The 16,903-nt window shown below is 41.3% G+C and overlaps 3 protein-coding genes across 5 annotated transcripts; 1 reads left to right on the top strand and 2 right to left on the bottom strand.

The window, feature by feature from the left end:
- The first annotated feature begins 337 nt into the window (after positions 1-337).
- polr1e (RNA polymerase I subunit E) lies at positions 338-3,974 on the top strand. Its single transcript, XM_056372382.1, has 12 exons — positions 338-422; positions 729-832; positions 967-1,043; positions 1,141-1,226; positions 1,421-1,476; positions 1,571-1,715; positions 1,939-2,049; positions 2,177-2,273; positions 2,365-2,495; positions 2,602-2,683; positions 3,212-3,343; positions 3,685-3,974. Exons 1-12 carry the CDS (start codon positions 347-349, stop codon positions 3,848-3,850), a joined length of 1,263 nt encoding a protein of 420 aa, XP_056228357.1. The 5' UTR covers positions 338-346; the 3' UTR covers positions 3,851-3,974.
- Positions 3,901-11,850, bottom strand: fbxo10 (F-box protein 10). Of its 2 annotated transcripts, none has more exons than XM_056372379.1 (11): positions 10,594-11,850; positions 9,520-10,149; positions 8,273-9,100; positions 7,933-8,082; positions 7,673-7,809; positions 7,256-7,326; positions 6,904-7,056; positions 6,456-6,806; positions 6,052-6,362; positions 5,718-5,905; positions 3,901-5,177 (listed from the first exon to the last, which is right to left on the bottom strand). In XM_056372379.1, exons 2-11 carry the CDS (start codon positions 10,102-10,104, stop codon positions 4,997-4,999), a joined length of 2,955 nt encoding a protein of 984 aa, XP_056228354.1. In that variant the 5' UTR covers positions 10,105-10,149; positions 10,594-11,850; the 3' UTR covers positions 3,901-4,996. The 2 variants fall into 2 exon arrangements, with proteins under 2 accessions (XP_056228354.1, XP_056228356.1); XM_056372381.1 differs by having other exon boundaries at positions 10,640-11,850.
- A 1,030-nt stretch (positions 11,851-12,880) lies between these two features.
- Positions 12,881-15,065, bottom strand: LOC130163595 (interleukin-8-like). Of its 2 annotated transcripts, none has more exons than XM_056367897.1 (4): positions 14,816-15,065; positions 14,504-14,636; positions 14,278-14,359; positions 12,881-13,861 (listed from the first exon to the last, which is right to left on the bottom strand). In XM_056367897.1, the coding sequence occupies exons 1-4, from the start codon at positions 14,865-14,867 to the stop codon at positions 13,841-13,843; spliced, it is 288 nt and encodes a 95-aa protein (XP_056223872.1). In that variant the 5' UTR covers positions 14,868-15,065; the 3' UTR covers positions 12,881-13,840. The 2 variants fall into 2 exon arrangements, with proteins under 2 accessions (XP_056223872.1, XP_056223865.1); XM_056367890.1 differs by having other exon boundaries at positions 14,273-14,359; positions 14,816-15,039.
- Positions 15,066-16,903: the final 1,838 nt, after the last annotated feature.

Raw genomic sequence — 16,903 nt, 5'->3', positions numbered from 1 at the left:
TTAAAAGCACCAAAGTGGAAAAAAAGCAAAAACAAAAACAAACAAACAAACAATAAAACATAAATTAAAAAAAACAGTTCCATTGCATATCATTTGAGTGAATGTATATCGCTTAAGTTAAGCATTTTTCCATTTTTTTCCAGTTCATTAATTAACGAAGAATATCGTTACGCTCCTTGTTTACCATTCTGCCTGAATCCATAGCATATATGTATATGTATTTAAAAAAAATTATATAAATCTATGTAATGTATATATATATATATATATTTGTTGGACTACTTTGACCATCTTGGCGAAGACGGAAGTGCAAAGGAGTGAATGCTCTTGCTTCACCCAGAAACACATGACAACAACCATGGCTGCCCCCTGCTCGCTAGTGTGTTGTGGAGAGGAGAGAGATGACGACAAGGCTGTTATTGGTGATTATATCCTACTTGCTGCTTGTTTAAACCCTTTTAAAAGGAAATTGTAATTGTAATCATGCCTATTAATGTTGGGTCAAATTTTTTCCCTCTATTCAAACACCTATTTGTGTTGCACACGTGGGTGCTAGCAACAGGGCTAGTTGTTTAGGTTTGTGTGTTGTCTAGCTGATGTCTGAGGTGCTTTTCTCATGTGTATTGAATTAGTAAAAAGGACACAAATATACACAACCCTGAATGTGTTTTTGATGATGTGAATCACAGGTGTTGACAGGTTCCTCTCTGTGTGTCTCAATTTCACAGTCCGTTTTTCAAACGGCAGCGTCAGAAATGCAGACAACCTAGATTTCACGATGTACAAGAACACAGATGAGAATAACCCCAGAAAAAGGAGCAGACGGATATTGGTGAGAAAAATCCAAGATTACTTTCATCCTCTGTGTTATGTGCCTGCAGTGTACCATACACCTATAAAGATAACTTGTGCAGGTTGTGTTGCTCTACTTTTATGACTGTGTTGCTTATATTTTCCTCTGTCTAGGTTGCTGAATCAGACAGACTGTCCTATGTTGGAAATAATTTTGCAGCGGGGTCACTGAAATGCAACAACCTTTGCAAGTAGGTGAATGTATCTTATATCAAGAAATTAGGACTGGGACTACTGGATTAATGGGATTAAATAATAGGTATATGCTTGGTGTCTTTCTGTGCTTAGTTATTATGTTGGAGTGTTGAACAAACAGACCATGAAAATGGAGGTGCACAACGCTCAGCTCTTCAACATGCAACCTGTTATACCAGGTAAGTAAAACAATCACCAGCATGTATTATGAAACTTAGTGTAACATGTAAGTCTAAGCAGTCTACATTACCCGAGTGACTGATCACATTCCAAAACAACCAGATCATCATTTAAAAGAAAACCGTTTTAGTTTGCTTTTGGCTCAAAATTTTATTGGTGTAAATGTTCTGGGTTTGCAATGTTTTTTCACCAGGAGAGACAACAGATGCTGCAAAACCCCAGGACACTACTCAGACCTTCAGAGACAAGGTACCATGATATGTTCTGTTTTTCTAAGAATAGAGAAGACTGGGCTAAAATAAAAATAAACCTGTCTTAATCTTATGTTACATTTTTTCTTTAGGTTGACTCTTTGATTGAGGCGTTTGGCACCAACAAACAGAAGAGAGCTTTGAGCTCCCGCAGGCTGAATCAGGTTGGCAGCGACACCCTGCACCAAGCGGTGGCTAAGGCTGCCAACACTGTGATCAACCAGAAGGGTGTGGAAGGTAAGCTACATAGTCAAAGTGTCTAAGTCATTGGGTATGGATGCTAGTACTCTAAAAAATCATCAAATAGTTATCACCGAAAGAAACCTCAAAGAGAGGTCAGTTAATAAAAGCATAAAAATGTTGTCGTCTTTCTCTCCATGTTGTCTTCCCTCTGTTCTTGTGTCAATTTGTTTCTCATATTTTTAAAAAAAATACATTTTCTTCTCTCGACTCTCCTCAGCTCTCCAACAGGAAGTTGTTGAGACAGAGTCCCAGGGAGAACTGGCTCTCCACGTGCCCCCTTGCAATATAGATGCAGACATACCTGAGAACGTCTACCTATTTGACGATCGTATCCTTCATTTGCTGTGTGTGTGTGTGTGTGTGTGTATATTACTGAGGAAAGATAGATGATATAGTATGTGTTTAGAGTTACAGCTGGGTTTGTTTGGGTCTCTGTCCTTAATCAATATCTGTAGTCCTGAGTCCAGTGGAGTTTGCTGCTTTGGAGCAGGCTGGTTCCAAGATGGCAGCACTCACCCCCGAGGAGCTGCAGAAGATGACAAATGACGGAGGGTAGGCCAACGAAGGGCTCACACTTGCTGAGACATTTTATTAAACTGCTTGTGTTTCCTTGCATTTTAACTTTTGTTTGTACTTTTTTAAGGTGTCTGTGTGTTGTGAAGCAATTAGAGAAAATGCCAACCGTAGGTGAAGCCAGAGATAAAGTGGCACGCTGTGCCTTTTACCTTTCCCTGATGCTCAAACTGGCACAGCAGAGGAACCTTACCCGCAAATGTGAGTACTGTTGTTTGCCTTCATCATAAAGTATGTGTGTTTAAAGTGTTCCTGTACACCTTCTCCTGGGACCAACGCTAATATTGATTTATATTTATCTGTGCAGTCGGGCAGGAGGAGGGCTGCCCTCGTATCATTCAGAGCAAACTGTTCAAAACATTCACCGTGGAGACTTTTAGAAATGGCAGGTACGATGATGGAACTTTTGTATGTGTTGAAATATTTGCAGAGACTACATTTGCTTTGCAGATAACCTTTATAGACCTTTATAGAATTAGTACCTTGTCAACATGTATTTCATAAATGATGTGTCTGGAATTTGATTAGGTTGGATTACATTTGGAACCTCATAATCAAAAATATATGGAAATTGCTTTTCACCTTTCTAGGCAAAAATTCAGATCACCAAGGACTAAATGGCTGCAAATGTCTCTTAGTGCCTGTAGTATTTTGCATCACTTTCTACTCCTCAATGTATTTACTGATCAGTCAGTGAAAACTAACCCAAACCCATAAATTTGCCTCAGAGGGTTTCACAATCTGTAAAGCCATATGACACCCAATCTGACACCCCCTTTCCTTAGAACCTTAATTTGTATAAGAACGATGGATCCATCATTAGCATGTTATTAGGAGCTCAACATAGTCATTGTTGCAGAGATTTTTGATTTGGTTACTCAGTCTTCTATACAAACACATCGATTTCACCTTTTAAGGGTCCTGAACATGGTGTCAACATCAATGCGAGCCAAAATAGCAGCTTACTCCCTGGCCCTGCTGCTGCATATGGGTCACATGACTGCTGACCTCACATTACTGCACCGTGACCTTGGAATCACTGAGTCCAGGTAAGAAAAATAAAAATGCATTCTTATGTGAGTATGTGTATTGTTTTTAAATGTGTAACACACTGCATAGCAGTATGCTACATATATATATATTTGCTTAGTGTTACTGTTTAAATAATACAGGAAGACTATTGTTCGGGTCAGTGGTGTCGACTCAGACCTGAGAACTGATGTTATGGGTTTTTTTTATATTTATTTTTTTTTAGTTTCTGCTCATGGTTGACAGCAATTGTACCATTCTTGTTGTATACAAATGATCATCACACCCCATGAAGCACTGTCAATATGAGGCGCAATGGAGTGAATCTATCGGAATACCTGATTCATATTTTTTCCTACAGAATAATTGAAGTTGCAAAGTCAATGGGACTGACCCTAACTAAACCGAGTCGGGGGAAGACTGAGGAGGCTGGACTACGAGACGAACACAGGCAGGCATCTCTTGTTCTACCTCTTGTCAAATATGATCAGTTCATGGAGAGACGGAAACGCAAGAAAATGCACTGAAGACCATAACAAGGGAAGACAAGAACTGGATAAAGAGACATGACTAAGAATTGGAAACGCCACAAACAAGAACTGTTTATTGATGAATTTTGTAGACAAATAAAATGGTCGACTTTGAGTTATACATGATATTGTTATTTAGTTCTTACTGTGCATGATACAAATAAAACAGAGTAATGAGCTGTAAAAAAATTCTAGATGACAGAAAACATTAGCTTAGATAAAACGCATAGGCACCTTTGTAGACATCACATATTGCACACTTAACATCTTTTTCCTTCCTTAACTGGCTGTTACCAGGTGAGTCTGTGGTTGTGTGTTACTGTGCAGCGTGTTGATACATCTGGAATGACACATTTTTCTTCCTCTGAATTTCATGTAGCTGAAATGCAAAATATTAAAAACAACATGGAGGGCATGATACAGAAACAGACTCACCAGGAAACAGAACAGCTCTGTGCAAGAGGCAGAAACTTAAGTTTGGCTTTGTTTTTTCAATTTTTTTGCATATACACCTCACACTGACGACCCCCCCCCCTAGCTACAATCACTGGTTGATTAAAAAGTCATACAAGGCACAGCTTTACTTTGTAGCATGATTTAAGCTGGCATCTCTGATGCCTCTGACTCCTGCTAGGACTTATAAATGTGCACTTCCTAACCAGTAAGTCTCAGAAACAAACTGACAAAAACCAACAAAGTCTACAGCAGTCCTGTACATGAATATGAAATCTGCATTTATAAGAACGTGATTTTTGAAGTTAAAGCTGCATTATGGAAACGGTTGTTTCAGATGTAGGATGGTAACAATGCTCGTCTTGCACTCCTGCTTCACATCATGTGTCCACATTTGATGAAAGCATTGGCATTCTATCCTAAAATTACAAAAGTCTGATTTCAGATTTACAAAATGTTGTGCCACCCTAATGTTCGAGAAGGTGGTCGGCCCCTTTAGTGGTTATACATGGTGCAGCCTCTTACTACTGGGTGGTTACTCCACGCCAACAGCAGGGCATCACTTTGGAGGGTCTTCTCTGAGGACGTCTAGAGTGCTCCAAATTTACAATAACACACCAATTCAGAAGTGATCAAATGCTGACCTCTTGGTAAAGTCATTCATGTTGGTTTATAAGTGCTTGCCAGTATTCACAGGATGGAGCAGAACATGCTGCCACTGTGGCAACCACTCTCCACAGTGGCGCTGATCCTGGTTGTCATGGAAATTCCAAGTCGGGAGGGATATCGGGATGACGACAGGCCAGAGGGGGAGCTGGCCAGTGGACGAGGAGGAGGGTTTTCCAAAACCCAGGGAGGAGCAGATGTACAGCTACGAAATGCAAAGACATAAAAGTAAAGGTTTTTTTTTTTCTTTCAGATAAAAATATTCACACAGAAAACATTGAGCAGTGCAGATGTTAAACCTGCAATAGCTGATTTTCTTTGGCCACTTGAGGGCAGCAGAAACAAGTTATGAACACAACATTGCCGTCAACTCCTTTTAAGTTGATACTGTGAACTGAGCTTGTTAACAAGAAGTTGCTTATTTATATATCCAGCAGAAACATTATCATTCATTTGGAGTTATGCTTCTGGCCACCAGGTGAATATAAAGCTAAAATATCTAACTTTTCCACATTAAACTACCTCAGAATGACGATATATATATATATATATATATAACATATTTTTGAGTTGTGTACTTACATTATCCCAAATGTTTCCAGAAATGTTATCACACTGTCACATTATTTTGTCATTGTCATTCGATAAATTAAGTACATGGGCAGCAGAAGAAAGGGGAGAAGGAGTACAGATGGATACTGATAGTATCTGAATCTCTGGAACTTTCCGTTAATTATCTAGTTACCTGTTATTATGCCTTAGAATACTGTTGTTGCGCAACACACAGCTATCATTGCCAGGATCCATATGCAGCAGTGTTTTTTTGTTTCCAGGATGGCCCTGGAACAAGAGATTGTCATGGACAACTCCTTTTACTGGCCCGAGAACAGCAATGCCACAGCCCTGTGCTGGTTGGACACGGTTGCGCAGTACCTATTGATAAAAATCATTAAAAAAAAAATTATTTTTAAATTACATAAGTGGTGTGTTAACTTGTGTTAATTTCAGTAAGTAGCTATGTTCAGTGTTGTACAAATGCATTTGAAATAAGTCTGTGTTCATGCTTCACTCCATCTCACCTTGATGTCAGCATTGCCCGAGACTTGGATCCCATATCCCCGGTTTGCTACCACATCATTCTCCACAATCTGCCCATTGCCACTGAAACCGACGCCATGGCCACTGTTTTCATAGATGCCGTTACCGCGAAGCTCCACACGGCAGTCTTTCTCCACCGTAACGCCACCTCGAACATTTTCAAGTATGCAGTTTGTAACCAGTCGGGTCAGCTGACTGCTCTGCAGCACAGCAATTCCAGTGCCGCGGTTGCTGTTTACAAGGTTAGCAAAAACATTCAGGGGCTCACTGCTCTTCACGTACAGACCAACCGCTACAGAGAGGGAAGCAGAAAGATGGAGACAACATTAGATGGGTGCGGGTGTTAGTGACTATTTGTATTTGACGCAACAAGTGTTCTTATTACCTCCATTGTAACTCATGCAGTTGCTCTCCACCAGGGCCACACTAATGGAACGACGGGCAGAGTGTCGCTCATCCTCGCTGTCCAGATCGCTCTCCCACGCAAACAATTCCCCCTCTTCGTTCAAGTTCTCCTGCCCTTCTCTTCCTTCTCCTTCTACTCCTCTCCTTTCCCCGCTCCCTCCTTCTCCACCGATCCCTTCCTGCCCTGGCCAGTTCCCCTCCCTCGCCTCGATGTTCTCCGGGTCTTTCCTGCAGAACACTGCCAGCCCATACATACAGTTATGGGTGATGTAGTTTCCCAGGAGTTGTGGGAGGCTAGACGACATAACCCACACACCACAGCCTTTGTTACCTGAAGAAACAAGAGGAAGAGAGGAAATGAAACACCTGTGCAGCTGTTGTGTAGAGATAAATTCAGGATGCTGAATCATCACGTTGAAATTACACACAGTAGACATGGTTTCCCTCAATAAGTCCGCGTCCTCTCTCTCCCACCACCACACCGTCTGAGAAGCCATAACAGATGTAGTTGTTCCTCAAGATGGGGTCACCTCCTCTGCGGATATCTACACCCCCCCACTGGTTCTCTTTGATCACATTCTCTGGAATTGAAATGCATTTGTATATTTAAAAAAAAAAAAAAAAATCAGATAGAAATTTAGTTTAGTGCATGATAACCACAAAGATAATGCTTTTACTTCCTGTAAGTGGCAAAGCAATGACAATGGGTGACAATGAACGAATATTTGGCATGCTGATGTCAGATTTGGACAAGGAGGTGGGGCAGACCCACTTACACACCTGTTATCATCCCTCTGCCATTCTCATTTATTGCAATCCCTGCTGCCTGGCCCTGGAAGATGTGATTCCCACTATGAGAGACAGAAAGAACAAGAGTAGAACATGTGAAGAGTGTGTTGTTTCACAAAAACAGCTAATTAACTAATTACCAGTTAGTTATATTAGTTCTCTCTCACAACACTGCATATGACAACTTGTGACATACTTTTACTGTAAAATGCAAGCTTATGTATAGAGACACAATGTAGTCTGGGAAAAAGGCCTGTTGTAGTTGTGGTTTTAAACTCTGAGTGCTCGACCTTATTGTTTTAATTATGATGCATTAGAAAAAAAAAAAACTCTACAGACTTTATGAGCAATGGGGGAAAATGAGTACTGTATATTCCAGGGAACATTAGATTGTGGATTCCAACATACCTGACCACAGGATTCCCGCTGAAGAGAATATACACACCCGCTTCTTTGTTGTTATAGATCTGGTTGCTCCGAATTGAACCTTTCCCGTTACCAAGGACAACAACCCCAGAACGCAAACCACTATGTATTTTGTTGCACTGTGGAATGAAAGACAGAATGAGACTGTAGTAGAAAAGATGATCAAACTATGAGCAGTTAGTTTTGGAAATTTACCTCCTGTTTTTTAAATATTTTTTATCAATTAGTTACATTGCAGTTACCACAATTATGGGGTTAGCCCCTTTTCGGATATCCAGCCCCGCCTCTCCATTCGAGTGGATGTTGTTTTCTGCGATGAGGCCCTGAGCGGAGAGACGCAGGAACACACCTGACGCACGGCACTCGCACACCTCGTTTCTCAGCATCACTATCTGCAGCAGGTGAGAGAGCAAGAGGCAGCTCAAATAACGGGTTTCAACAGGAAACTGCTGCTTAATTACTCATGATCTGGAGCTACTTCCTTAACTTGATACACTACTCAAATGGCATGCTGGGAATAAAAAGTCACTGAGCACGGGAAACCTTAATGTGTTAAGACACATTTAAGTAAGATTTATTTACTGTGGAGTTCTGGATGCAGCGGACGGCGTAGTTCAGCCCACGGAAGACATTGCCTTCCAGCCGAGCTTGTCCATAGTTAGACAAATGCACGCCCCCCTTCCCTTCCCTGAAGAGGCAGCGTCTGAGGATGCAGCCAAGTGTGGACGCTGCCAACATCTGAGCTTCTGGGTCCCTCTCTAGTTCCTGCTGAAGGGTGAGGGGTTCAGGGGTCACAGGTGGGGGATCCGGGGAGGAGGCCAGTGGCAGAGAACCATCTGCCCGGGGCTTGAGCAAATGGGATAGGCCATGATTGTCACATGGGATTTTGTAATCCATTATAAATGGGTGTTTGGTGTTGGTTTTTTCACCATCTCGGCTCTCCTCTTCTCCCTCGCTGTGTTCACCATCACTCCAGCCATCTTCAATCACTGTGCCCTGACACACTGCATCTACCCCAGTCCTCTTCTGCCAGTCCTCTATGCTCACATGTTCCTTTTTGACATTATTCCCTGAAGGTTGATGCCCACCAGTGGAGCCAGTCAGTTGGCCTCTGGGAGAGCTACCGTTATTCCCAGACATGCCACATGATGGGAACGTCCTAGCCAGGCCGGCCAAGTGTTTACAAGCCCAGTTCCGTTCTAACACTGGAGGACCTTCCACAGTCACTGAGGCTGTGTCACTTCCTGAGAAGTCACAGCTGTCCAATAAACTGAGGACAACACCCAGCAAGTGGGCAGAGCTGCCCTGTGAGAAGGAGCAGAAGCGAGCCTGGCAGGTTCCTGGGCCACGGATTTGCAACTGAGCCCCCTCAAAGTTGCAGTTATCTAGCTGGACGTGACCCCATGATGTCTGGAATAAAGCACGGAGAGAAAGAGTGGAGTCAGACAGATTTCAGCAAAAAGCAAAAAAAAAAAAAAAAAATGACAGAAACATTATATGCAACTACTTTGATAATAGATAATCATGTCCCAGTTCCGGATGGCTGATTGACAAAAAAGCCTTTTGAATGCACCACCTTGATGAAACTGTGATGGCCATTCTTCACCATTTTCTGACATTTTATAGACAAAATGATTCACTGGTTAACTGAGAAAATAATGAACACAGCAGATCCACACTGATAATGAAAATGATCATTATTGCTATTTCAGTTGCAGCCTTTTAGGGTTGAGCAACGAGAGTAATGTTATGAAGTTAAACTGACAGCAGTGAACGGTTGGTAAGCAACAGCTGTGTGAAGAAACCATCACCACAAATTGTTACTTCACCTTGTAGACCACAGTGGAGAACCAGGGTGGCATGAACACCAGATTACACAGCCTGGCAGTAGGACACTGCTGCTCCATACACACCAGGAGGGACACCTCGCCCAATCGACCCAGCCCAACCAGCTCCACAGGCACCTTCAGCGCCACCTCAGCCTGCTCCTCATATACCCCTGGATGGAGAACCACACGGTCATATGGCCCCACCACCCCGAGGGCCCCACGTAGGGTCTCAAACTCGCATCCAGGACCCACGTGCCAAACCCTGCGGTCTTTTCGACGGCGGAAAAAGAGGAGGCAGGCAGAAGACTGGAGCTCTGGCCCATTTTGAGTCCAGGTGCGGGTGGCCAGGGCGTGCTGCTTCAGGGCCTCCCTCCAGGATGGGGGCTCCAGATGGGGCTGACTGGGCCAGTTGGGATGACGGCACTCAGGGCAACCGAGGCAGAGCTGTCTCCAGCGGGTGTTATCCAGAGAGAGGATGAGCTCCCGCCAGGCACGGCACACCTGGCAGCAGCGGCCCAGGTCAGGGAGAGGGAGGTAGGCCAAGATAACCCTCCACAGCTCCACGGGGAGGCTGCCCACCTCCATGGCAGCAGACACACCGGCTGGGGAGCACCGTGACGGTAGGCGCACCTGGAAACAGTCAGTCACACGCACACGCACATCAAGCAACAGGAAACCGCTAGCGCCACTCGTTACACAACAATAATAAAGATAAACAAGCACACAACAGCGCTTATAAATGACCAGACACATATATAACCAAAGCTACGATGGTCAGCTATAACCATAACTAGCTTCTCTGTGTCATTTTAACAGGAAAACAACACATAGCTAAATAGACATGATGGAAATGAGGTCGTGAATTCTGTAACGTTATTGCAATTTTAATTTACGTCATTAATATCTCTACATAGGTCTGCAATATTGTGTTGAAAGTTTGCTACGATTATTGGCGGTTAGCTTGCGAGGTAACGCTGGTTATTTGCAAGCCTTGTGTAATTGACGTTAGCTACAACATCAAAAAACACAGCAAAGCATCGCATCCGTCAAGAACAAAAACAAATAACGCTTTACCTTCTACCGCTTTGCTACAGTTTGATGGATCAACACATTTTCAGACCTGCTATTTTTCCTAGCGTTAGTCTACATGTCTGCAGTCGCGACTTCTCCTCGCTGCTTCCAGACTTCATAACAATCCATGATGACTGCAGATGTGCCATCGAAATGGAGTTCAGACGTTTGCTTCCAGTTTACGGCAAGAGACCACGAAACAAACAGAGCTCGGTCCATCTTCCGCTTCCCCAAAGTGGGCGTCTACCTGAGGGAAGGAGGGCTGATGTTAGTGGTGATGTTTGAGACTATAGAGTCTACGTCCTCTATCCCTGTTTTGCATCTCATGTCTCTACACCTCCATACTCCTGGTCGAGTAAGTGCCTGTCTCAATACTCAAATCATTTTTGGCTAAACTAAATTTCCCCTTCCTTTTAATGTCTTGTGATAAACGTCAGACCTTCAACCCAAATGTTGTGGCCAATCTCAGTCAGTGTCAAATAATTATTAGTCATTAGAATAAAACACAAGATGCGTCTGCACTGTCACTGACATTATAGCTCTCTGCAAAAGTCTGGACAAACTACATATGTTATTGTCTTTTTTTTAGGTGAAGAAGTGAACACAACCCATACCTGCAGTAATCAGACATAAAACGAGCACTGTCACTTTTTATTTCATGAATTTGACCACAAAAAGTTTTTGCATGCTGAAATATCTGCTAAGGGGCAATTTTTGCATATGACAATTAATAGTGTTAATATCAATAATAAACTTGAAGTCTGCATTTAAAAAACAAAAAAAACAGTGTGTGCAGTTTTGACTAACCAGTAAGGCAACATGCTTCCTTGCAACACAGAAACAATCTAGTGGTCAGGGCTTTAACAGCCCACTGGCCTCCGCCAAGAAAAACTGAACCCAAAGTTCCAAGTAATTGCAGCTGTGTCCCAATGTATGACTTGGATAGACAGCTATCTTCTTCTGACTAGATTATGGAGAGCTTCAGATCAACAGTTAAAACTTTTACTGCAACTATCCCACAGTACAAAGTGACCATAATATATCGGTGACTACTATACCAGTCAGTGAAAACAAGGTTCTTACCCAAAACAACAACTTACAAAGCAGTGAGATAAAGTTCAAGTTTGCTTGAGATTAAATGCATTAAGAGTCACGCAGAGCCAGAGGCAGAAAAAAACACCACTTATCTGACAAAAGGGGCTGATCGGCAATACTCCAAAAGGCAGATCACTGTTCAGAACAGGCAAAAACTGGCAGACAGAGAAAAAAGGCTGTTAACAAAAGACAATCTGGCAGAGAAAGAAGAGAAATGGGTTGTGTAAATACCACCAAGTCTATGATGGGGAACAAATGTGCAGGTGGATGTGTGGTAGGTGACAGGGAATGGTGGGAACACTGAGGTTATTCTAGGACAGGTAGGGGTGGCCGGATCTGGAGTGACAGGAGAGTTATATCCAGATAAACAACTTTAAAGACAGTTTTTTCTACTTTCTCAACCCCAGCCACAGGTTCAAGGCACTCTTAGTTTCCTGCTTTGTCCAACTCCCATTCTATTATGGGATTGGATTATCTTTGTCACTTTCTCTATTTTCTTACTTTATTTTCCTAAGGAAATGTCTGGGAAACAAAAGGACTGTATTATTCTGAAGGTAGATGTGGATGATGCACAGCTGAGTGATGCACGTAACATTTCTAAACATGTCACTTCTTCAACAGAATGTTTAATGCAGTTTCTCATGTGCATGTGAATACACTGCAATATGTGTCTCGTAAAAAACGTTAACAATGTTGACAAAGAATTTAGCTAATTTGAAATGACCAGCATGATTTATTCAGTATCTTGGGGAATTCTGGGATTTCCACCTGAATTTGCAATATACTTTTTAAGGGGTAAGGGTTTTTGACAGTGCTTGGCTGCTCAAATTAATTTGTAAAGAGAGACAGACTGGTGTTCTGGCATAGATCAGTAAAGGCGAGTCTGGACTAGAGTGGCAAGCTACTAATACTTAGCTTTACCAAAGATACAGTAAATGGTTGGTTGAGGAATGATATGACTTCCATCATTTTATACAATATATAGGCTATCAAGTAGAAATAAATTCATCTCACTTTCTTTTGAATAAACAGCAATATAACAAATAGGCTACTCGTGACGTCTACATTTCTTTTGTAGCCTTTGCCAGAAGCAACAGCACTGATACAATGACTGGCTTTGAAAAGCCTTGCTATTGCACAACAGCCAGTTTAGCAAGAACCATAAACTGCTTTTGTTGGCTCTAGTCAAAAACACTTATTGGGATTAAGTACAGCTTTATTGTTTTCAAACATTTTTTATTAAACTTTTTTGCAAAGCAGGCAACTAAACCTGACATGACAAAAACAAACAATGAATAATAATGAAATAATGAAGAAGTTAATTTTATAGCCAGAAAAACATATTCCTGATGGTGTGCACTTTTGTCCAAGAGAGGGCGTTGGCTTCCCACTGAGAATGCAATGTTTATGCCTCTGTGATGCAGGATATACGATGTGTGAAAGGACATAGTAGTGTGTAGTAGGAAACAGTACTATTTCAGACAAACCTTTTGTAAAACATGCTTTCATAAAACAGAATTTGCTGATATATTCTTTATGCTCTTTCAAGAGACAAAATACAAAAAGATCCTGTCTGACCTCTGGGGGAGAATAATGTGAAGTCCAACCTGAAAATTTGAGGTTTAATATCATAGGTAATATCAAATTAAACACACTGTGTTTCCATGGCTCCCATCCCCATCCAATTGTTGATCATTGGTTTTGTCAAAGTGATATCTAAGTCTCTACTACTTCACATGTTTCAAAACCACCCAGACACACAAGTTTGCACTTAAAATATATGATCAGCCTGTGCTTGTGTTTTTCCATATTGCTGAGCATTACAGGATAAAGAACAGAATTTCACATTTTACATTTATTATACAATTGAGATACAAGTATTTTAACTGAAATTAAGTAGAGATATGATGTTTAACATATTCTTCAGATTATAGGTTTGTGTAAACACTCTCAGGAAACCCAGTAAAATTTAAAAGGTGGGTAGATGATTTAGGCACACCCTCACACAGAGTACCACAGCTGCCACGTGAGTCTTTCCCATTATGCAAAACAAGTTCTTTGTGCTCCATAGATGCGATCGATGCATCCACCTTGAACTTCATTGGTGATGAAGATGTGTCTTTTATAAGATCTGACCCTAGACTGTTAGGGGTTGTTATTCAGTATTTTCATCTGCCTGAAAAAAAAAAGAAAAAAAAGAAATATAAAGTATGAGTTTCAGTTTCAAAAGGAAGTGTTGCCTTTGGTGTTAATAGGTCACCCACTCCTTTTGCCAGTTAATGTTTACTTATTATCAAACAGGTTCCAGGAAAGGGAAATATGAGGTGAAACAATTTTCTGCTGAAAACTTCCATTTACTTCCTTGATCTGTGACTAAGTGTGTAAACACAAGGAATAAATTTTTAACCTGCTGCCATCAGATAATCAGAGATGCCTCTCAGTCAACCCTAAGGTAACAAAATACCCTTCTCTATAGAGGTGTTCCTCCGACTGTACAATCATACTGCTCATGAAGGATTCAAATAAAGTCTTATTCTCATGTTAATGTATCACACATTTACAAAAAATACTGCAAAGAGGGACATACTCAACTAGTCTCCTGCCAAGCACTTTTTTGACCCATGGAGCATCAGGGTCCAGACAAATCTGTTGCCCATCCTTTTTCAGAGTGGCACTGCAGGACCAAAGACAGACCAGAGACATCACACACAGTATAACACCATGCCATTTTACATTTTTACAACAGACCCATACACCCACAGGTTCATTCAAGGACAAATGAACAGTAAAGCTGGTGGATTTTGATCCCGGGGCTTACATAATCTCAATGTCGTTGCAGTGGGAGCTGGCAGAGTTCACCACCACGCTTCCTATGTAACGTCCAATGGGCTTTTTCTCCTTGGTGATGCATCGACATCGCCGAGTCATACCTGGATCCCCCAGACTGATGCCTGAGGTTGTGAGAGGTCAATGAAGGATGTCAACATCTGGATGCATATCTAAATGCATATCACAAACAGGCACTTGACACAAATCACAGAATGCATGGATGGAAAGTAAGGCATTAAATGTAAAATCCCAAGAGATAACTACTCTTATATTTTAACATTGATTGACAGATTGGACTCACCCTCAGGGATGGTCAGCAAAACCAGGAGTGCCACAGTTGTGATGATAGACATATCTGCTCTGAAGCTGAAGTCAGAGATATGGTTAAATTTTTTAAATAACTAGCGTTAGTCAGTAGATGCTGACAGATAAAGCTCAGCTCTTCACTGCGCAGTTATGCTCACTGCACTTCAACTGTGCAAGTCTGCTCGGTGAACTGTTCTCTTCCCTTCCCTTCTCCCTCCCTTACTTTTTCCAAGGAAAGGGTTTTTTTCAGCCCAGTTGGAGCTAAGTGCATTATTCATTGTTTTTGGACTGAAGTTAGAGTTCGGACCTCTCTTGTGATCTCATGCAGAGCAATGAGATTTCTGGGATCTATGACGGTAATAATTAAACAGTGCCAAAGTAACTGATTTTCTTCACTGTTTTCTTTTCTTTTTGCTTGCAGAGTTACACTTTGATTAATATCGCTCGATCTCACCGCCCCAGTCTAGTTAGTAAGCTGATGATCACATTTTTGGGATATTTTCTTCTGAATTTTCATAGAAGACTCATTTTCCCTTCAAAAATAGTTTCCACTACTTCTGCTGCACAACTGTGGCCACACAACATGAAGACACTTACAAGTGGGATATGTGTGCCAAACAAACTAATCTTTAAAAAGGTTTCTTTTGGAATTCTTCCAGTAAAGCTGACTGAATGAAGTGAGAACTTTCTGGGATTCGTGTAACTAGCAAACTGTTTACTCGAGTTTTAGTATTTTCAACATCCTCTTTTGATTTATATCCTCAAAATGCTGCTGGGCAATTTCACTTCTGTTCTCCTTCAAAGAAATCACATGCAGAAATCAGTGTGCAGAAATTTTTTTTTTTTAGTATAACCACATGTAGATTATGGATATAATCCTTTCAAAGAATAAGACAGGGCCTTTTTTTTTTAATATCAGTGTAAATATGTGCTGCATAAAACTAAAGTTTAAGTGTAGAATATGTGAAGTTTAATAGTCTTTTCATATAGTTGTTCGTTATGACAAGCCAGCAAACTTGTCCTGGCATGATACTTAACGTCAGACAGACACTTTTACACACATGAGGAATGTAAACTCCAGCAGCACCAACCACCCTCAGAGACAGACACCCTTGCCCCAGACTTTTGCGTGAGAGGGAAAAAAGCTTCCAGTCCTCAACCCCTTGTTTAGCCAGCTATTTGTAAATTCCCCAAAATGTGCCTGACATTCACTTAGAACCCCAGAGAGTGACTACCTCTGAGTGTCCTCTTGGTAAGCCGTCACCTCCTGCAACCCCTGTTCAAGTGAAACCAATTGTTTGCTTTTGTATACATATCACAATGGAGCCTGTTTCGACTAAAGCAACACATATGTACTTAAGCATTCATATCAGCTTACATTTCAAACATAAATAAACCACAAACAAGACTGGGGGGTTATGATTCATTCCTGATTTTCCCAGCTCATGTTTTCTTCCTGTTGCCTCTGTCTTTTGTAATCAGTGTTTAGTCAGCATGTGCCAGTGGTTGTGTTTTAAACCATGCTTTTTGATAAGGCAGTGATAGTGAATGTTATCAGTATTATACTAGTATCCTCTGCTCTGTTATTGAAGGCTATGCAGTACCGTATTGCACTATGCATTGTTTTGATAAGGTCAAAGCTGAAGAAGGTGACATATGTCAAAAAACTGAATTAAGACTTATTAAGACTAAGGGCCCTGTTTTCTTGCCAGGACAAAGCCACTGTTAGAGTAGTTGCAAAGCAATTCTTGTCCGTTTTCTGCAATCTTCTGGTATGTCTCACTTGAATATTTTTTCTGACCAGCTGGAAAGTTTCTATTGAGATATTTGTATAGAAAAGAAAAAACCTTGACCTGCTGACGCCACTATCTGAAGAGTCAATAGATCACCCGTTGTCATTGGAATTTTCCATCCAGCAGTTGCAAAGACACATGTTATAACAATCCATCCAATATTTATTTTTAATGAAATCCATAACACGCGTTACCCATGATCATAATGTAGGGCCAATTTAGAGTTTAGTCTGAGTTTGATATATTGATATCTATTTACAGCTTTAGTTTTCTGCAATGATGAAGGTTTT

This window comes from Seriola aureovittata, chromosome 3 (assembly GCF_021018895.1).
Source record: "Seriola aureovittata isolate HTS-2021-v1 ecotype China chromosome 3, ASM2101889v1, whole genome shotgun sequence".
Lineage (NCBI taxonomy): Eukaryota > Metazoa > Chordata > Actinopteri > Carangiformes > Carangidae > Seriola > Seriola aureovittata.
This window is presented reverse-complemented; position numbering and strand designations above follow the sequence as displayed.